Source organism: Triturus cristatus, chromosome 4_1 (genome assembly GCF_964204655.1).
Source record: "Triturus cristatus chromosome 4_1, aTriCri1.1, whole genome shotgun sequence".
Classification (NCBI taxonomy): Eukaryota; Metazoa; Chordata; class Amphibia; order Caudata; family Salamandridae; genus Triturus; species Triturus cristatus.
This window is the reverse complement of record NC_140585.1, coordinates 333,892,622-333,915,106: the sequence shown is the minus strand read 5'-3', so window position 1 is coordinate 333,915,106 and position 22,485 is coordinate 333,892,622. Positions and strand designations below refer to the sequence as shown.

Below are 22,485 nucleotides of genomic sequence, written 5' to 3'. Positions count from 1 at the left end.
TCTTCCACTGGTTCACTGTGCATGTCCACCCCATGGTAGTGTGCTGCTCTCTGCAGTAAATGATGAAACCCTAAGGAGGCGGTAGTGGGGAGGGCACTCTGAGGGGTGAAGTAGCAGAGTCCTTCCTTTTGGGTGGTGGAGGAGGAGCCGGAGTATCAAGGCGTCTTTTCTTGATAATTAAAGTCAATAGTCCAGTCTTTGGATCTTTGGACAGAGTCTTTTGTAGAGGGTCTGGTGTAAACAGAGCCAGTGGCGTCGAATCGTCCGTCGGCACCGGTGATTTCGGAGCCGAGGGCTTCGATGGTTTGTGTGCGCCATGCTTTTTTGGGGCCTCCTGCTTTTTCGGCGTCGAAGGAGTTTTCGGCGCCGGAGCGTCGGTGCCGACAGATTTATGTTTGTGTTTGGTCGGCACCGAGAGTCCAGGCTTCGGCACCGGTGGCTTCGGAGTCGAGCTGGATATTGCTTTCTTCGGTGCCGGATGCTGTTTTTCGGCACCGGGCGTCGGCTGGCTCGATCCCGAGCTGCCGTGAGACTTTGGATGCTTCGACACCGAGCCCGAAGGTGGGGTGATCGAAGCTTTGGTCTTGGTTTTGCCCAGGCCGGCAGGCGAGGGAGTAACCCGAGTCTCTTTGGTTTTGGGCGCGGGGGTGGGAGGGGGCACAGTACTCACGGCCCGCTGCGCCGGTGTGATGTCCTCCACGTCGGAGTCGTCGGCTTCGGAAGCGCTGACGACGTCTTCTTCCTGCTCGGTGTGTGTTTGCCCCGAAGCTTCGGCGCCGTCTCCGAAGATGTCCGGTGGAGCTGCAGACGATGAGTGCGCCATGGTGCGTCGAGCTTTTCGATCCCGGATGGTTTTCTTCGACCGAAAAGACTTACAGGCGGGGCAGTCTCTGGCCTCGTGTTCTGGAGAGAGGCAAAGATTACACACCTGATGGAGGTCGGTGTGGGGAAATTTAGACCCACATTTTGGGCACTTTTTGAACGGAGTCCTTTCCATCGGCCGGGACCGGAGTCGAGGAGGGCCCGAAGGCCGGTGCCGATGTACGGGATGGAGAAAAGTGCCGCTTCGAGAGATGAAGATGATGATGAAGAAACTCGAAGATACGAGGATTTTCCGTCGAGGCTGGAACCGTAGAAGTTCGAAGCCGGAGCACGAAGTATCACATCCGAGCCCGATGGCGGAAAAAAACAATCTGAGGATGGAGCCGAAGCCCATGCGCAGTACGGACCGAAGGAGGAGTCACCAAACTCGTGACTTCCAAAGACTGTCCAAGAAGAAAAACAAACTGCAAACATCCGGGCCCAACACCAGATGGCGATCTATGCTAAGTGTACAATCTGCAGCTCATATGCCTCGAACATGGCTGTTTTCCAACACAGTTTCTTTATAAAACCCGTGAGGGATCTAGAGAACCGACCCATTGCTGAATTCAGAATTTTGTCTACTTTTCAGAAATGTGTAGCCACTGGTAATCACTCGGCTGCATCCCAGTCCATGGTTATTTTGGACACAGCCAGATTCTGAGATTAATTCAAGCATTCCACCCATCACTTTTGTATACTTCAGTGTGTCACCCTAAGTGGGACTGGTATGCCCAGACATGGGATCCATGCACACTGTATCACTGGTACCAAGCTATACCTGGCTGATGGTCCCTAGCTAGGCCGAAACCAGTCCTATGTTGTTTGTGCTCCGATTCAGGGAGGATCTGGCTTGGCAGTTCGCAAGACTGATTTGCATATGGCGGTGTCCAAACTGAGGTGGCATGGTGTGCAAAATAACAATAGACTGGTATGTGGCCAGAGCATAAACTAGAAACTGAGATTAATTCAAGCATTCCATCCATCACTTTTTATATACTTCAATTTGCTATATGTACAAAGCACGGCATATATCACAGAAAGTGATCTCATGGCATACATACTATGCCACTCTATGTAATCGACATATGTTCCCAAGGAGTAGATTCTTTACTTTTAATATTTGGAATACTGACCATTAGTCATGTATCCATGCCTTTGGGACTGGCACTGTTGTAATATTTCTTTCCTCTCCATTCATTATTCCCAAAGTAAACCACAAATTCGGTGGGACCCATGATATACATTTTCCTCTCCATTTAGCTTTGTCACAAATCCACTTGTAAACCTTAAATTCAGCGCCATCCACCTAAACTTGAGGCTTGTCATTTATAAACAATTGTGCATTCTTGGTTATTTCTTCGTGAGAAAACTTGAGTCTGGTATCGTGTTTCTTTGCAAGGAGCCCTGGTGCTCATTTGACTCCTTGTGCAAATGCAACGCCATAAGTTACATGTCACAGTTAGTGCCGTGCACATGTTTCTACAGCATTGTTTCTGCTCTTAAGGATCACCTGGAACTCGAGTGTTTTTTGCCCAAAGCTACATCATATCAATCATTTTCTAAACGACATATTATTGGGGCACACTGCATGATCTTTTGAGACACCCTCTCTATACCATAGAATTTCAACCTAGAATGTAATTTTATTGTAGATTTGTTTGCAGTCTGGATATAAAAAATGATATTTTTACTCCAGGCTCTTCATCTCTGAAAAGGTAAGCATTTCCACCGATTTTGAACAGACTGTGATGGTAGCTCAATTTTTTTTATTTACTGGTATCTGCACAATTCTTTATTTCTAATGTGCAAATAGAAGTTCCTACTACGCACATTGTTGACTGAACGGATTATGGTCCTCTACTAATAACCCATAAGGGGCAGAAATATTGGCACTGCAGTTTTGAATAGCCTGGTTGCTATACATTGGCTCATGTAAGTTTACTATTGTTCACGTGTTCATTCAGTGTTATTAAGCTACAATTACAGCACAACTCTGTCCGAGAGAGCTATTTACTTCAATATACATTTCGCAGAGTGTTTTCACTTCAAATACATCACAGTTCACCATTTAATAGTTCATAAGTTTCAATATTCTGAATAACTATGATCAAATAATAAATAAAGGATGAATAAATACAGATCATGTTATGGTTGAAAGTGTCTTTTAGCATTTGAATTATATTAGATCTGAATACATGACTTACTTGCAATATTCCTCATAAGGCCAGAAGTAATTCGCTCCTTGGAGTAACTTGCTTATATAGATGGCTTATTAAGTGAATACTCTATAGTCATGCATTTTTCAATGTATTGTGTCAGGCATCAGTTTATGAAAGCTTTGAACTGGGGAGAGGAGGAACAGATAGGATATAAGAGGTATGGATAGCACCTAACCAAATAATGTTTCAAAGTGTGGTGACACAATGCCATCTTTGTAGGTCCGCTATAGAAAATTGCCTGCCTTAACTTTGAATTCAGGCGGTCTAGTACACATTTCCAAGTGTCATGGGAGGTGGTAAACGGGGGTAGAGGAACATGTTTTTTGTTTCCACTAACGAGTGTATGTGGGACCATGAAACCACTGTATCAACGGCGAAATCATTGACCAGCTAAAGGAACAGTTGCAGGTGCAAAGTACAACAGTTTTATTGTGAATACAAAAGTAACCACTTCCTTTCCTGAATGTGACATGTTATACTCACAGCTATCCTTTGTCCTAAGTGTAAATCTGTTTTATCTCACTTCATAACAGTTTTTATGCAGTGCAGTGATTTATTTCTCTATGCGCCTCACACAGCACAGCTCAACCACTTGAATCACTTATTGGTGGTCCTGGAGCTTTCACATTCACCTTCACACCTTCAATTATATTACTCATGTTTTCCTGTAGCCTTTCCCTTGCTGGCGACAACAAGTTGCGTTTTTACAATATTATGCAGGGATAAGAAGCTGAAACACATGATCAGAGAATACAAAGTGGCACTGTGCCTCTTCACATACCTTTCTGCCATCATCCCTCTCCAAATGCATGAAATAGGTGGGGTAGAGACCTCTGTCCATGCCTTTCTTATCCCTGGTGATTCGGCACTTCACAGTCAGTCCACGCGGAGCAGGACGCACTGCAAATTCCTCCACATTTTCCACCTCCATTTGTTGAGTCTCTGGTTGAGGACCTGTAGAAACTGTGCTGGTGGCACCTGTATCCTGTTGAATCCAAACAAATGAGAAATCAAAATTAAATTAAAGGAAATATTTGAAAATGTTGCATTTCAAAGCAAAACTAGTCACCTGTCATGGACTATACTCATCTACAGACGAGCAAATGAATTACTACCCTTGTACAGATATGTAATGTTAAAGATTTTTCAATGGCTGTTATTCTGCCACTAGCATGGCCTTGCAGCGGGGTAGTAGGTGCCTGAATGGTTTGGAAGTACTAGGTAGTGCTTTAAAGTCCTGATATCCGTCTGCTGACCTTTCTTTACTGGGTTGAGAGGGAATTAAATGAGTTGTGTGTAAACTTGTACTGTTATATGGTGGTGATTGTTCAGGATTGAATGCTGCTATGCATGCCTCTTAACTAAACTTTGAATTAATAATGATAATACTGTGTTTCATATATGGAGATACACAATGCTTTACACTGCACAGCTTAAGTTTCTAAGTGCTGTAACTAACATGTATTTTTATGACTCAGTTTAAAGGTACTCAATTGACTGACTTGAAAAAATAGAGCGCTGAGTCATCTTTGCCAGGATTTGATGCTGTAACCTACAGATCACTGCAATGTCAGTGGCAAGCAAAATGAACAATGAGAAAGAAATGAACAATACATCTAACTGGCACCTAGTTGAGAGCTATTCAAACGTGAAATATAATCTGGCTAATACACTTTTTGCCACAAGGACATAGTTGTTGTGAGTCAGGCTGAGGACTTTTGAATTTTCTACAGCAGAAAAAATTATGGGGCGACCCGAATACTTTGGTTTAGATTCACAGAACAGAAATGTTACAGAAGCAGTGTTACAGAAACTGAAAAAAAGACATTTAACAGAAACTGGCCTCTGTGGTAATTTCATTTTAAAGTGCAAATTGCAACATGATATATTAATGTGAGGCAGAACTGTACATAAAATTCAAAACATTCTCACTGTTGCAGACTTTTTGCTGGAAGCAGAGGAAGGCCGTATGGTTTCGGAATGGGGTGAGCGAGAAAGGTTTTCATCCTCTTCCTCCTCTTCTGTTTCCTCCTCATCAAAGTTCAAACTGCCCGAAATACCTTCCAATAACAAAGGAGAGGCAAATAAATAAATACGGTTCTATCTAACACATTTCAGCCTTTCACACTGTAGAATTCCACTCTCAATTGACAGATCCTTTGTTTAATATTTCTCACAGGAAGTCAGAGTTAAAATTAGAACATTACGGCCTCGCTCCTGGGATTAGCAGGTGCTGGAACACCAGACCCAGTTTTAAGAGGTGCAGATTCACACCTAGTAAAACTGCTGTTGGAAGAGGCACGGGTGAGGGTTGAAGCAGAGACCTTCACCCGAACTTCTGTAGTATTACAGTGGACCATCCAAGCAGGACCTGCCCATTAGACTGCCTCCTGGCACCACCTCCTGCATCCCTCCATTGCGATTTACCACCTGCTCAGAGGTTACTATTTAACTAGCTACATGGGAAATTTCCCATGTAGAATTAACCATAGGTTAAAAGGTGAGACCGTGGCAAGACATCTTACTTGGGAATAGATTAAGTTTAATTGAAAATCAAAGAAAACCTCGACTTGAAAAATATACCTTTTCTTTTTTAAAACATCTTTTTATTAAGTTTGGAATCTTACATCAGACAAAGTTAATCACATTTTCAAAAACAGCAGTAAAATTAGTAATTGAGACATAGTTGCAGACTTCACCAGACATTTGCCCCCATCAAATCACATCAGAAATTACGTCCACCGCCTCCCCCCGCCGTACGGTGCTCTGTGTGGATGGAGAAGTACATATACGTACCCTATGAGCATTCCAGTTTCCCCACACTCGATCCCACTTTCGGGAGCATCCCCGATTTCCAAAAAACGTTTTTTCAGCCAGCTTGCACCAGTCCATGTCTCGCTTCCATTCCTCGACTGATGGTACCCCCTGTATACCCCCACCCATGGACGATGTTTCGCCTTGCTATTACCATCCCCAAAGTTGCCAGCGCTCGCTCCGTACGGGTCATATCTTTTGCTTCCCATTTATTGAGGAGGCATAGTTTCAGGTGTAGTGACAATTCCTTTCCACATACCTGTCGTATTTATGACATTACCCCCTACCAGTATTGTTGAATTATCGGGTATTCCCATATTAGTATATGGTAGTATGTGCTGACTTGGGTACAGTTTCTGTTACACAGTGCAGATACCTGCACCAACAGTCTCAGGGGAATGCTCTACAGACTGGTTGGACAGGGACATTTGTGCATGGTTTATCCATCTAGGTCTTCTCCATATGTTGTCAAGAAAATGTGTTGGGCTGGTTTTCTTATCTCATGTAAACATTTGTCCATCTATTCAGAAAACTAACAGCACATACCCACTGCCAGAACAACAAGCTCCAACCCAACACAACTTAGCAATTTGGCATCTGAAATCTCTTAAGAGTTTGGGTACTGCTTGAAAATTGCATGAATGCTCCGAAAGAAGTATACCGTCTGTTAGACCTGTCAGCCCTTTGGGTGGTCCCTCCTCATCATTATTTATTTTGTCCCACTTTTGCCTCAAACCCTGTTTGAATTTTTCCTTTTTGGGAACCACCAGACTTTTTAGTGTTGCTGCAGATTCAGGGAGCCATTTTATCTACCCCTGGAACTTCTGTCTGAGGGCCTGGAGCACAAAATGGTGGCCACCTGTGACATCACCAGCACCCACTGGAACCTACTAGAACCTTCTGCAACATTCTGGAGCCCTGTGACAGTTGGAGGCGGTTTAGAATGTTGGGAAGCTAAGACAGAGAGTTGGCAGTTGGAGCTGGCAGTTGGCACCTGACTGGTGAAGAGTGAGCAGCAGAAGCCTGAAGGAGGAAGGAGTGAGGCAGCAGGGGTGGAAACTTTTGCCTGGAGTGGGGTCCATAAACCCACCCTTGATACTAGTCCCTACTGACTGAGCCCAGCCTGGAGCCCTGTGTGGGAAGAAGCAAGAAAAACCATCTTAAGGACCTGGACAGCAGGAACAGGCCTTAGAATCCAAGAACAGCAGGATCCTGACCTGGATACTGGTTTCCCTGGAGTCTGACGTCGAGTAGCCTGGAGACCTGGAGCCCGAGGTGGAGAAGCGGCGCTGACTGGAAAAGCAGACGTCGTACCCGGAGCCGCCAGAGGTCGAGAGAGGGCGCCGACGGAGGTCGTGAGGAGTACCAGAGGTCGAGGAGGAAGTCACCCGAGGTCGAGTGAGCGGCGTCGACGGGGGAGTGAAGTCCGCCCTCCGGAGTCGCCGGAGACCGAGGGGGAGCGTGCCGGAGGTTGGGAGTGGAGATCGCACTCCGGAGTCGCCGGAACCTGAAGGGAATCGTGCCGGAGGTCGGGAGTGGAGGTCGCACTCCGGAGTCGCCGGAAACCTGAGGAGAGGAGCACCGGAGGTCGGGAGTGGGGATCGCACTCCGGAGCCGCTGGAAGTCGACATCGAGCCAAGGCCGGCCGACGTCATCGAACCTGAGGTCGCCATCGGACCGGAGCCGCCCGAAGTCGACATCGAGCCAAGACTGCCCGACGTCATCGAATCGGAGGTCGAGATCGAGCCGAGGCCGCCGACATCGATCCGGAACCGCCTACCGGCGTCGTCAAGAACTGACATTGTGCCGAGGCCGCCGACATCGAACCGGAACCGCCTCACGGCGTCGACACGACTCCAGCAGCGTCGGAGCTTCAGAAAAAGGGCAGTAAGTGGAATAGAGGGCGCCAAAGGCCCTGTGGAATCCTAAGAGACTACTCTAGGGGTTAGAGAGGTGCTGGAACCAGCTGGACTGTGCCAGGGGTGAGCTGAGACTAATTTAGAGGGGTTGTGTAGAGTGAGAGAGCCAGGTCTCTGGTATTCCCCCCTTGATCTACCTCAGTTTAGGCCTCAGCCTTGTCCAAGCCAGGGAGTAGACACCCTCAAGCCTTCCACATCCCCACAAGCTGTGCCTGGGCCAAATCAGCCCATAGTAATCTCAAATGTGATCTGAGTCTATAAGTGTCACTGTCAGCTTTTAATTATTTATTGAGGGCACTGTATTTATTGTATTTAACCTATTTATTGCTTCACTGTATTTATTGTTCCACAGTATTTATTGTCGCACAATATTTATTGGTTTGCAGTATTTATTGCCTCAGAATATTTAATTGCCTGTACGTATTGCACTTATATTTATGCCTTAACTATTTATGATCACCCCTATTTATTGAATCATTAAGCCAGTATTTATTTGACCTGCACTATTTAGAAAGCCTTGTATACTGTGATTGTGTTATATTTATCTAATCAGCAACTAAGAGAAAACGAAGATAAAGAAAGATATTTTCACAATTTTTACGGTGTAGAGTCGTTTTTGGAACGGATGCACGCATGGTTATTGTATGGGTATGTCGTATGCTTAGCACGGTGCCTGATTCCTGACCACTCGAGCCAAGCTACCACTGTATGTCCTGGAAAGACTCCGTTACCACCAACCCTTACCGGTGTGGGAGTGGAGTATTTCCAACATTAATTGGTGTTCAGTGGTGGGATAGAGCTGTGCCTACGTATACTCAACAATAACTGTGGGTAGTCCATAGGCCTACACCGGGAGTTTTCTCAAAGCGGCCTTCCTAATTGTGAGTTTTTGTTTTTCCAAATTTACTCTGGTGGTGGGAGGAGGTATTATATAAGGTACCCCCCTGCATAGTTACTGCAAGTAACTGTCCTCTAACCTGAGTGGGCAAGATGGAGTTTGTACTGGAGAATTTAGAAACGTACACTGTGGCCCAACTCAGGGAGTTTTGCCAGCGGGAGGGGGTGTATTGTCCCCCAGGAGCAAAGAAGGGTGCACTCCAAACCAGCTTAAGGGCTTGGGGGGAGGCACGCCGAGAAAGCAAGGCTGAGGAGGAGGACAGGGATAGAGAGCCCGACAGTGAGGGAGCTGGTTTGTACCAACCTGAGGTGGGGAACCTGTCAGCGGGGCCCAGGACACTTTCCAGGAAGGGCAGCAGTGCCTCTAGCGGTGGCTTGTCTGAAGTGGAGTTAACAGACCGGAGGGAGAAAAGACAGCTCACATGGGACTTAGCAAGGCTGGAGAAAGAGAAGGAGGAACAGAGGATGGCTCATGAGATAAGGCTGAAAGAGATAGATCTTCAGATCCTGAGAATCGGGGCACACCCGGTACCTAACGGTGGCAGCGAAGAACGAGAGTACACCAGGGAACCCAAACCCTACCTGCCAAAGGACATAGTAGCTAGCTATGGGGTGGGTGACGATATCGCCAAGTGGCTAGCGGCCTATGAGGTCTCGTTAAGGGCCCATGGGGTTCCAGAGAAGTACTGGGGAGGGGGATTGTACAAGTACATGCCTCCAGCTGGTAGGGATGCTTTATTGGCCCTCGAGGAGGATGAGCAGACCCACTACCCCACCATGAAAGTGGCGCTCATAAGAAAGTTTGGACTAACACCCGAAAAGTACAGACAGAAGTTCAGGGGTAGTCACAAACTGGGCACACAGAATTGGGTGGACTTCCTGGACTATGCAAAGAAGGCACTAGAGGGTTGGATTCAGGGCAGTGAAGTGAGGAACTACGAGGGGTTGTTTGATCTAGTACTGAAGGAACACCTGCTCGAGAAATGTTTCCCTGAACTCCGTCAACACCTGGTGGATAGCAAGCTGACCAGTCCCCGGAAGCTTGCTGAGGAGGCGGACATTTGGGCTAGTACCCGGGTGTCCACAAGGGGGACTGGAGGGGATACTCAAAAGGCCGGACAGGGCGCCCCCCAGAAGAAAGAGGGAGGGGAAAAGAAAAAGGAGTTCTCCAAAGGCCCCCAAAATAACTTCCAAGGGAAGGGAACAGGATTCACCCCTAGGGCTAACCCACTCAGAAACCCTAATCCTGGCCAGAGTCAGCAGCCAAGGGTTGTCCATTGCTACGAGTGCGGTGGCGTTGGACACTATAAGGGAGATCCGAAGTGCCTGAAACGACCACCCCCTCCCATTGGAGGAAAGACCCCCGGAGTAGCTAGTGTAGTGCTCGGGGAGGAGATGCCCTTAACTAAGGGAAGGGAGTGGGCGGGTGTCACTTTAGTGTCCCTGGGAGAACGGGAGATGGTTCCTAAGATCCAGGTGCCCGCAAATACCGTAAAGTATGGGCAGTGGGTCACCATCAACGGCCAAAGAGGGGAGGCTCTGAGAGACACAGGAGCCAGTATGACTATGGTACGTAGTCAACTGGTGTCTCCAGAGCAGGTAATTCCCGACGTACTCCACCCAGCTGCGATGGCTGACGGCAGAACAGGCCACTATCCAGTGGCCGAGGTTCCCTTTGAATGGGGGGGGTTGCAGGTTCACTTCGAGTTGCCGTAAGCCCTGCCGTGCCAGTCGATTGTCTACTGGGGAATGACATGGAGCACAACGCTTGGAAGGAGGTGGAATACCGGACTCACACTGAGATGCTGGGTACACCTGACTGGGCCTGTGTGAGCACAGGGTCCGCGACTACCCGGAGAGGGAGTTTGTTTCGGCTGGAGCCTGGAACAAAGGCCCAGCCAGCTGCCAGTCAAGGGAAGAACCGAGGACAGGAGGAGCCTGCCTCGGCGTCCACACCCCGTAGGACGGATAGGCCACCGGAGATGGTGGACCAGGAGTCTGCGGTGGGGGATGTTACCAACCTGGAGGACCTACCCATCCCGGCCGTGTGGCACGTGGAGGGAGGCCCGTCCAGGGAGGAATTCTGCCAGGGCCAGAGGGAGTGCCCTACCCTTGAGGGGCTGAGGCGACAGGCCGAAGCCCAGGCAGCAGGGAACGTTGAAGGGAACTACAGTTGTAACTGGGAGGATGGCCTCCTCTACAGTGAACCCAAGGCACCCCTACACGGATCATCACGAGCCTTGGTAGTCCCTCAACGTTATCGAGCCTTCCTTCTGGAGTTGGCTCACGAGATCCCATTGGCAGGACACCTGGGGCAAGACAAGACCTTCGCCCGTCTTGTCCCACACTTTTATTGGCCTCAGATGAAAGTGTCGTCCGATACCTACTGCCGGACATGTGTGTCTTGCCAAGCCAGTGGGAAAACAGGGGTGAAGCTGAAAGCTCCCCTGGAACCACTTCCTGTCGTTAGCACCCCCTTTGAAAGGGTGGGCATCGACATTGTGGGTCCGTTAGATCCGCCAACATCAGCTGGTCACAGGTTTATCCTGGTCCTGGTGGATCATGCCACACGGTACCCAGAGGCAATACCTCTGAGGACCATAACAGCACCTGTGGTGGCTAGGGCCCGGATGGGAATCTTTACCCGAGTGGGTTTTCCCAAGGAAGTTGTGTCCGACAGGGGGACCAACTTCATGTCAGCGTACATGCGGGCGATGTGGAAGGAGTGTGGAGTGACCTACCGGTTCACAACTCCTTACCACCCCCAGACCAATGGTCTGGTGGAGAGGTTTAACAAAACCTTGAAGGGCATGATCAGAAGTCTGCCTGAAAGCCTGCGGAGGAAATGGGACGTCCTCCTACCCTGTTTACTCTTTTCCTACAGGGAAGTGCCACAGAAGGGAGTGGGCTTCAGCCCCTTCGAGCTTCTGTATGGGCACCCTGTACGTGGACCTCTCAACCTGGTGAGAGACGGATGGGAAAGAACTCCCAGAAAGCTTCCCCAGGACGTGGTGAGCTACATGCTGGCCTTCCGGAGCCAAATGGCTAAGTTGTGGAAGCAAGCTTCTGACAACTTGGAGGCCAGCCAAGCAGTGATGAAGGCGTGGTATGACCACAACGCTCACCCGGTGGAGTTGGAGCCTGGCCAGAAGGTGTGGGTGATCGAACCAGGAGAGCTTAGCGCCCTCCAGGATCGCTGGTCAGGACCCTTTGAGGTGTTGGAGAAGAAGGGTAAGGCTACCTACTTGGTGGACCTGAAGACCCCTTGTCAGCCCCTACGGGTGCTGCACGCCAACCGCCTCAAACCCCACCACGAGAGGCCCGAAGTCATCTTGATGATGGTGACTGACGGAGGAGAGGACGTGGAAAGCGAGCCTCTCCCTGATTTGTTTGCGTCTCAAGAGAAGGATGGGTCGGTGGAGGGAGTGATTCTCTCCCCATCTCGAACTCCTGAACAGCAGGAGGACTGTCGCCAGGTCCTGGGGCAGTACTCTTCGTTGTTCTCCCTTGTCCCGGGTAGGACTCACCTGTGCGTCCATGACGTGGACACAGGAGACAGCCCACCTGTGAAGTCCAAGATCTACCGGATGTCAGACAAGGTGAAGGCCAGCATTCATAGTGAAGTCACTAAGATGCTGGAGCTAGGAGTGATCGAACCTTCCAGCAGCCCCTGGTCCAGTCCGGTGGTGTTAGTACCAAAAGCTGCACCACCGGGTGCCCAACCGGAACTGAGGTTCTGTGTGGACTACCGGGGACTGAATTCAGTGACCAAAACTGATGCTCATCCGATCCCTAGGGCGGATGAATTGATTGACCGGCTGGGAGCTGCCCAATATCTAAGTACCTTTGACCTTACTTCTGGGTACTGGCAGATCTCTTTGACTGATGGAGCAAGGGAAAGGTCAGCCTTCTCCACGCCCAATGGCCACTACCAGTTCTGTGTGATGCCCTTTGGGCTCAAGAACGCACCTGCCACGTTTCAGCGCCTGGTAAACCAGATCCTCACCGGAATGGAGAGTTTCTCTGCTGCTTATCTGGATGACATAGCCGTCTTCAGTAACAGCTGGGAGGATCACTTGCGTCACCTGCAAGCTGTTCTCCAGGCCCTGAGACAAGCTGGATTGACGATCAAGGCCAGCAAGTGCCAGATCGGGCAGGGGTCGGTAGTGTACCTTGGACACTTGGTGGGTAGGGGAGCGGTGCAACCCCTCCAGGCGAAGATCGAGGCCATCATGGCCTGGGAACCCCCCAAGACACAGACTGAGGTCCGAGCTTTTCTGGGCCTCACGGGATACTACCGTCGCTTCGTGAAGGGGTACGGAACCATCGTAGCCCCCCTCACGGAGCTCACGTCCAAGAAACAACCTCGATGGGTAGTCTGGACGGAGGCTTGTCAGCAGGCCTTTGTGAGATTGAAGAAAGCCATGTGCGAGGCCCCGGTCTTAAGGGCCCCAGACTTTTCCAAGGAGTTCATTGTCCAGACAGATGCATCAGAACATGGCATTGGGGCAGTGCTATCGCAACTCAACGAAGAGGGTCTGGATCAACCCGTGGTCTTCCTATCCCGGAGACTACTTCCCAGGGAACAGAAGTGGAGTGCAATAGAGCGTGAAGCCTTTGCAGTGGTATGGGCTCTGAAGAAGTTGCGGCCATACCTGTTTGGCTCGCACTTCCTGGTTCAGACCGACCACAGACCCCTTCGTTGGCTGATGCAAATGAAGGGGGAGAATCCCAAGTTGTTGAGGTGGTCTATTTCCCTACAGGGAATGGACTTTCAGGTGGAACATCGGCCTGGAGTGGACCACGCCAATGCAGACGGTCTCTCAAGGTATTTCCGCCTTAGTGATGAGAACTGCCAAGGGGTTGGGTAGCTCTCCCCACTTTCAGCTGGGGGGGACGCGTGTTAGACCTGTCAGCCCTTTGGGTGGTCCCTCCTCATCATTATTTATTTTGTCCCACTTTTGCCTCAAACCCTGTTTGAATTTTTCCTTTTTGGGAACCACCAGACTTTTTAGTGTTGCTGCAGATTCAGGGAGCCATTTTATCTACCCCTGGAACTTCTGTCTGAGGGCCTGGAGCACAAAATGGTGGCCACCTGTGACATCACCAGCACCCACTGGAACCTACTAGAACCTTCTGCAACATTCTGGAGCCCTGTGACAGTTGGAGGCGGTTTAGAATATTGGGAAGCTAAGACAGAGAGTTGGCAGTTGGAGCTGGCAGTTGGCACCTGACTGGTGAAGAGTGAGCAGCAGAAACCTGAAGGAGGAAGGAGTGAGGCAGCAGGGGTGGAAACTTGTGCCTGGAGTGGGGTCCATAAACCCACCCTTGATACTAGTCCCTACTGACTGAGCCCAGCCTGGAGCCCTGTGTGGGAAGAAGCAAGAAAAACCATCTTAAGGACCTGGACAGCAGGAACAGGCCTTAGAATCCAAGAACAGCAGGATCCTGACCTGGATACTGGTTTCCCTGGAGTCTGACGTCGAGTAGCCTGGAGACCTGGAGCCCGAGGTGGAGAAGCGGCGCTGACTGGAAAAGCAGACGTCGTACCCGGAGCCGCCAGAGGTCGAGAGAGGGCGCCGACGGAGGTCGTGAGGAGTACCAGAGGTCGAGGAGGAAGTCACCCGAGGTCGAGTGAGCGGCGTCGACGGGGGAGTGAAGTCCGCCCTCCGGAGTCGCCGGAGACCGAGGGGGAGCGTGCCGGAGGTCGGGAGTGGAGATCGCACTCCGGAGTCGCCGGAACCTGAAGGGAATCGTGCCGGAGGTCGGGAGTGGAGGTCGCACTCCGGAGTCGCCGGAAACCTGAGGAGAGGAGCACCGGAGGTCGGGAGTGGGGATCGCACTCCGGAGCCGCCGGAAGTCGACATCGAGCCAAGGCCGGCCGACGTCATCGAACCTGAGGTCGCCATCGGACCGGAGCCGCCCGAAGTCGACATCGAGCCAAGACTGCCCGACGTCATCGAATCGGAGGTCGAGATCGAGCCGAGGCCGCCGACATCGATCCGGAACCGCCTACCGGCGTCGTCAAGAACTGACATTGTGCCGAGGCCGCCGACATCGAACCGGAACCGCCTCACGGCGTCGACACGACTCCAGCGGCGTCGGAGCTTCAGAAAAAGGGCAGTAAGTGGAATAGAGGGCGCCAAAGGCCCTGTGGAATCCTAAGAGACTACTCTAGGGGTTAGAGAGGTGCTGGAACCAGCTGGACTGTGCCAGGGGTGAGCTGAGACTAATCTAGAGAGGTTGTGTGGAGAGAGAGAGCCAGGTCTCTGGTATTCCCCCCTTGATCTACCTCAGTTTAGGCCTCAGCCTTGTCCAAGCCAGGGAGTAGACACCCTCAAGCCTTCCACATCCCCACAAGCTGTGCCTGGGCCAAATCAGCCCATAGTAATCTCAAATGTGATCTGAGTCTATAAGTGTCACTGTCAGCTTTTAATTATTTATTGAGGGCACTGTATTTATTGTATTTAACCTATTTATTGCTTCACTGTATTTATTGTTCCACAGTATTTATTGTCGCACAATATTTATTGGTTTGCAGTATTTATTGCCTCAGAATATTTAATTGCCTGTACATATTGCACTTATATTTATGCCTTAACTATTTATGATCACCCCTATTTATTGAATCATTAAGCCAGTATTTATTTGACCTGCACTATTTAGAAAGCCTTGTATACTGTGATTGTGTTATTATTTATCTAATCAGCAACTAAGAGAAAACGAAGATAAAGAAAGATATTTTCATAATTTTTACGGTGTAGAGTCGTTTTTGGAACGGATGCACGCATGGTTATTGTATGGGTATGTCGTATGCTTAGCACGGTGCCTGATTCCTGACCACTCGAGCCAAGCTACCACTGTATGTCCTGGAAAGACTCCGTTACCACCAACCCTTACCGGTGTGGGAGTGGAGTATTTCCAACACCGTCCTACTGTATATGCTATCCTGTGACATAGAAGCTTTTGAACACAACTTTATAACCTAGTATAAACCTCAAATCAGTCTTTGATAAACATGCAATTTTTTTTACATTTTTTTGTATACGTATGCATTTGTCAGCAGTTGCAGCTTACTTACAAAACTGACATGATTATTTTTAAAGCTGCTGTAATCATGGGAGTTCCGAAACGAATTATTAACGTTCACCTCCTGACCTGGTATTGAATATTGTTTTTAGACAGCATTGGGCCCTGCTTTTGAACTACTAAATTCTTTCGGTCCACAAGGAACTGTTATGAAAAGTGTTTACCTGGTGGCAATCATTTCTTTACATCTGGTCAATGACTTGCAAGTCTTGGGAATAGGAAACCATATTTTAGGTACAAAAAGATAGTGTTCCTTAATTTTTACTTAAAACTGCAGCACCATTTTATTATTAATCAGCCTACTTTCAGTACCGACCCATACAATTTTACTCAGTATGCTCTCCTCACATTTAAAGTTAGAAGAGTTCTTATGTACTTCAATGATAATACTAAACCACCATGGCTCCACAAAACAGCATTTTGCTGCCTCTGCACAATCACACCAAGGAAGTCAATCCCCAAGTCTCGTACTCCCTCACGAGTTTTCATGTGCATCCATGTATGTTACATACCAGCCAACTGTTCTGTTTATACTACTTGACACCCACAGTCCACATTTTAAAAAAGTGGATCAAAGGCTTTTATTTTTTTTTATTTGGTTTGGAGTGAAGATACGTCTTGCTGAGGTTTTTTCTTTAGACAGGTACATGGACTTCAGTACATACTGTGTCTTACATACAAGAATGAAAGAAGGCTGCAGTTAGTGAGGATTCTTTCTCTTCTATAAATTCACACCAACCATCACTTTAGGGAAGGTGTCAATACTATTTTGCACAATATTTAAATATACAACAGATATGTTTCAAATGGCAACTGTTACTTACCTGTAAACATTAGTCTGAGCTTGTTCTATTGCAGATTCAAATGTGCCTGTTCCACCTCCCTTGTGATGAGTCAAAGTGCATCATATGTGAACCAGAAATAGATGTGTCCTACAAACAGGTTTTTCTTATGCAGAACAGGTAACAGCAGTGGCTCAGAGATGCTGGTTCTATCACATTTATAGTCTTTCCTCAATTAGTCTTGGCCCCTTTATATACCTCTGTAAAAAGAATTGTTGTCCAGACATCCTCATTTTTGATTTGTGTTTTTGCATCATCAGAGAAGTAATTTAGCTTGGGTAGACATCGCTAATCAAGGCAAAAAATTTCTGGACGACATTTTTAAAAATTGCGGGTGTATTGTAGTGATGATGTAATATTTCAGAAACCATGAGTCCTATATACTTCATTTTTTTCTACCTCTACAATTCTGCTTGACCCCCAAAACCTGTGTGTTACCACTAAAATGAAGTATATACGTCTCATGGTTCCTGAAATATTACATCATTACGGCAACACATCCATTAAAAAAAAATTTGTCCAGAAAAATTTAGACGGGTCAGCATTGTCTGCCCAAGCTAAATCACCTCTCTAATGATCCAAAGACATAAATCACAATGAAATCTCTGGACAACAATTTCTTTTAACTGAGGTATATGAGGAGGCGGGATTAAATGAGTTAAAAGACAGCTGTAAAGTCTGCAACTGCCTGGATACTCCTAAAGTGGCCAAAGTGGACCTTAGCCAATATAGTACTTTTTGTAATTTCCACTGCCCGTTAGTGCCCAGAGGATCCAGTACAAGATTATCTACACAGCACCTTAAGCAATTTGTAAATACACTCACCTATTAATGATAGATGCATTGCAACTGCAAGAAAACCGCACCTCTCGGTGGTTCTCAAACGCAATACAGAAACATTTTCCACACATGATCAAAACAAAGACAACAGACTTCCTACCAAACACCCTACACTGTGTAGCGTGCTTCCCATGAAGGCAAGCACTTCAGTGCCCCACAAATGGGTAGTAGGTGCTATACAAATGCTGCAAACACAAGGAGATGATGGACGGAGCGCTGAAACTTTTCAGACACTCACCCCCAGTCATAGATCTAGGTTGAATCCATCATCGGACTTTAGCTCACTTCGCCACCCCAGTTCAGACCCAGCCATATGAAAATCAGTCTTGACAATGTTCCTCATAGGAACAGTCCAGCCCGACCTGCCAAGCCAGGTCTTCCATGGACCGGAAACAAGCATTCTGGGATCGGTTTCGGGGTAACACCACTCGTCAGCCAGGCTAGCTTTATTCCAGTGGCAAAGTGAGCAAGGGACCCACGTCTGGCCTTACCCTGCCCACTTACGGCGAACAAAGCAAACACAAGAAGGTGCTGCAATACAATACCATACCAGACTATCTGTTCTGGAGTCAAAAGCTATACAGTAATGTTTAGCTAAAGTGTCTATAGACCGCCAGGTCACTGCTTTACAAACATCTTGCATGGGCATATTGCATGAGAGAAATGGTAGCTTCATTCCCATGTGTAGACTGTGTACATAGCAAGTAAAGATGCAAGAAAATTCATCAAGTTATGGTTTGCTTAGAGTAAGCGAAATATCTGTGGACTGCACCATAATTAATGAATAGGTGCCTGGACTGTTGGCTGAATTTGGTCTTGTCTAGGTAATAATTCAAAGCACTCTTAACAACTAAGTGTGGATCACACTTTCAACACAAGAGGAATGGTCTGGGAAGAATTTAAGAAGATAGTTCATTTGATTGATATGAAAGTCTGAAATTTCTTTACGTAGAAAAAGAACAAAGGTTACTTACCTGTAAACTGTGGTTCTCCAGTATTGGTGTCTTTCATAGATTCACATGCTTGAATATTCCCCGTCATTGTTAGAAGGTCCGGCCTCGGGAGAAGGCGGATGGGTTCGCATTGGAAGAGGAGGAGCAACTCCGAGAACCATGCCTGCCGAGGCCACCGTGGAGCTATGAGGAGCATCTGGCACGGTTGTTGCCGCATCTTCCGCAACACTCGAGGAATCAGAGGGATCGGCGGAAAAGCGTACGCAAATATCCTGTACCAATTTATCGAAAGGGCATTTCCGCACGACCCTTTGTGGGGAAACCACATGGCATTTGGTATTCTGAGGGGTTGCAAAAAGGTCGATAGTCGGGCGACCCCAAAGGCCGAAGACAAAGTCTAGAGTCGGCTGATGCAATTCCCACTCGTGGGTCGATGACGTTGACCGACTGAGTGCATCCGCCAGAGTATTGGAAATGCCGGGCAGATGGACTGCCTGGAGCGTAATCCGATGGACTATGGCCCAACTCCAAATCCTCTGAGCTAGACGGGAAAGCAGCGGAGATCTTGTCCCACCCTGCTTGTTGAGGTAGTGCATGCAGGTGGTGTTGTCCGTCTGAATGAGGACTGACTCCCCCTGGAGCTGGAGGTGGAAGGATTTCAACGCCAACAAAACGGCCATCAGCTCCAATCTGTTGATGTGCCAGAAACGCTGAGCCGTTGTCCACTTGCCCTTGACGGATAAATCTTGAAAATGTCCGCCCCAGCCTTCCATGGATGCGTCCGTGGTAAGAACGAGCTCTGGGGCTGTTGTTAGAAAAGATGTTCCTGCTGCGATGTTGGAAGGACAGGTCCACCAATGCAGCGCCTGAGCCATGCGGGGTGTTACCACGAGCTGGTCGTTGAAGGAACCGGAGACCTGACGCCACTGCTTGTCCAATTCCTCCTGAATGGTACGACTCCTCAGTCTGCAATGTGGGATCAAAGCGATACATGAGGACGCCATCCCCAGAAAAGACTTTAATGTGCGGACTGAAGCTGACTGTTTTGCTGCGATGGAGCTTGCAAGCTGTCGAATTCGTGCTTGACGTTCCGCAGAGGCAAAGGCCATAGCCGTGCTCGTATCGATGGTCGCGCCGAGAAAGGTCTTGCACAGAGCTGGCATGAGCTGAGACTTTCGCAAGTTGATCGACAAGCCCAGAGACTGAAACTGATTGAGACAGCGCTGAGTATCGAGGGCCGCTTGGTGGGAGGATTGAGATTTGATGAGACAATCGTCCAAATACGAGAATATTTGTATGCCCGTCAGTCTCAAATGAGCCACCACCGGGGCCAGGATCTTTGTGAAGACCCGCGGAGCTGAGCGGAGGCCGAAGGGCAGGACTTTGAATTGGAAATCCCTGTGACCCACACGAAAACGTAAGTACCTCCTGTGGCGTGGAATTATGGGCACATGGAAATAAGCATCCTGAAGGTCGATTGTTGTCATGAAATCGCCCTGAGAGAAGAATTGAAGGATGTCCTTTAGCGTGAGCATGCAGAATGATTGGTCCTTGAGAAATTTGTTGAGCGACCTTAGATCGAGGATGGGGCGCCACTCCCCAGATTTCTTTAGTATGAGGAAAAGGCGGGAATAGAACCCCAATCTCTTTTGTGATTTCGGAACCACTTCGATGGCCCCTTTTTTGAGCATTATCTGAATCTGATTGAAAAGTTCTTTGAGGTGAGCGGGAGGAGGTCCGGATGGAGAGGTGTGTGGGGGAACCTTCACAAACTCTAGGGCATGGCCCCTTGAAATAATGTCCAGAACCCAGCGGTCCGAGGTGATTGAGGACCAAGTTGAAAAGAACTGGGAGATTCGTCCTCCAACAGGAGAAGGGGGAAAACTTGAAAGAGGGGTCGTTTGATGTACCCAGTCATTGTTTTTTGGAAGAGTTTCCCTTGTAATTTGACTTTCCTCGAAAAGATTTGCCAGACTGCTGTCTGTAAGACTGTTGTGGCTGTGAGGAATAAAGGGCTGCTTCCGGAACTGGAGAGTGCCGAGGGACCGAGCCGTCTCCGTGTCCTTCTTGATGGCTTGCAAAGCGTCCTCCACATGCTGGCCGAATAAAGATCTCCGTAATACGGCATGTCCAGAATCTTGGCCTGTACCTCCTGACGGAATGAGGTGGAACGAAGCCAACCATGTCGTCTTAAAACAGCCGCTCCAGCCAATTGACAAAAACCCGTGGAAGCAATTTCGACGGAGCAGTCGATGATTTCGGAGGATGCCCTCTCACCCTCTTGCAGGATCTTTAGAGCTTCCGCTCTAGAATCTTCCGGGATAAGCTTAACCAAAGCCGCCATGTCCCACCACATTTGCCGATCGTAACGACCGAGGATGGCCAAAGAGTTTGCTGCCCGGACTGTTGTTGAAGCCATGGTTGAAAACTTTTTGCCATGGCATCCAGGCGGCGGCCGTCACGATCCGGAGGTGACGAGAGCCGAGACGATGGATTTTTGGAGCGACGTTGCGCCGCCTGGGTGATCACAGAGTCTGGCTTAGGCTGAGACACTAAGCAAGCCGGGGAAGAGCCTGGGGCCTTGTACTTTTTCTCCAGTCGCGGGAGGACAGCCGGGATGGAGTTAGGCGTTTTCATCAGTTTAATGCCCTCGTTCCAAATAAAGTCTATAATGGGCACGGCTCGTACCTGCTTCTGCGGCTAGGACTTGAAGTCGTACAGAAAGCAGTCCTCCTCCCTAACCATCATGGGAAGGTGAAAGCATTGAGCTGCCCTGTCCATCAATTGATGGAATCCTGATATGTCGACAGGTGGTGAATTTACTGGCGATGTTGGAGGTGATGCTGGCGAATTGACTTGATAGTCATCCCAGTCCGCCATAGAGTCGTCATCATGAAGCTCTCCCTCCTCCGTATCCAGATTGTCCACCACCTCATCTGTTGCAGGGGGAACCAATGCAGGTGCGGATGGTGTCGGCATGGTTGGCAACACAGGGGTAGACGGAACAGCAGATGGCGTCTCACGTGGAGAGCTATGAGAGGAAGCTGGAAAGCGCCGATTATAATCTTCCAACATGAATTGAAGGTTGGAGATGAGCAACAATGGAAGCTGCGCCATGGGAACTTGTGCAGGGGGATGTTGCTCCTGCTCCTGACAGTAATAGTCCTGCGCATAATCATCTTCGAAATCTTGGCATTTTATGTAAAGCTCAGAAGGACTACGAGCATCTCGAAAAGAGGACTCAACATCGTCATCAGAGTCCGAAACCTCCTCAGCAACCGTGGGGAATAGCTGATGAGATGGCAGAGTGACCGGTGGCAGCATAACAGAGTCCAGCGCAGCCTGGCGACGCTGCAACAAGGAGGTGTCCACAGATACTGGCGCTGATGTAGACATTGGCACCAAAGGCATTGTTGCAAAATTTGACACCTCCGCCGTCGTCAAGAGTATCGTCGAAGATAGTGGGATCGTCGACGAAATGGTCTTCAGGGAAACACATACCACTGTCGACGGTGAAGACGTCGACGAAGGAAATCTGCTTGACACCGCCGACGTGGTTGATGAAGTTGCAGATCTCATCGACAGAGGGGCCGGCGACGGGCCCGTTGACTGTTTTGCGCGTTTTTGACTGGAAACATGCGCTGACGGAGTCAGAGACGCCTGAGATCTAGGTCTCGGGGGCACTGGCGTGGTAACAGAGACTTGGCCTGTAGACACTTCCTCAAGATGAAGTCTCTTCTTTTTCAGAAAGGGAGACGGCAAGTCCTGAACACTACCACGCTTGGAGGAGACTCCTGTTCGAATAGAGGCTACACTCTCCACCTCAGAAAGGGGGTTATCCGTATCCTTTAGTTTTTGAAGCCACAATAAAAGGCGACCCTCCCTGTCCTTCAAAGTCATTTGAGAGAAGGTTCTACAGATTTTACAGTTGGCCACCTTATGGTCAGGGTAAAGACAATAAATACATTTGTCATGAGAGTCCTCAGAAAAGAGCCTTAACTTCCCACAAGATGAACAGGGACGGAAAAGAGACTTCTTACTTGAAGAC

At 48.8% G+C, this 22,485-nt stretch overlaps 1 protein-coding gene across 3 annotated transcripts in view; it reads right to left on the bottom strand.

The window, feature by feature from the left end:
* Window positions 1–22,485, bottom strand: part of TULP3 (TUB like protein 3) — a 498,377-nt gene that overhangs the window by 169,413 nt on the left and 306,479 nt on the right. For all 3 annotated transcript variants that reach the window (XM_085652317.1, XM_085652315.1, XM_085652316.1), the window contains 2 exons: window positions 5,016–5,143; window positions 3,865–4,068 (listed from right to left, as the gene is read on the bottom strand). In XM_085652317.1, the coding sequence (XP_085508443.1) occupies window positions 3,865–4,068; window positions 5,016–5,143 (332 nt within the window). The remainder of the gene's footprint in view (window positions 1–3,864; window positions 4,069–5,015; window positions 5,144–22,485) is intronic.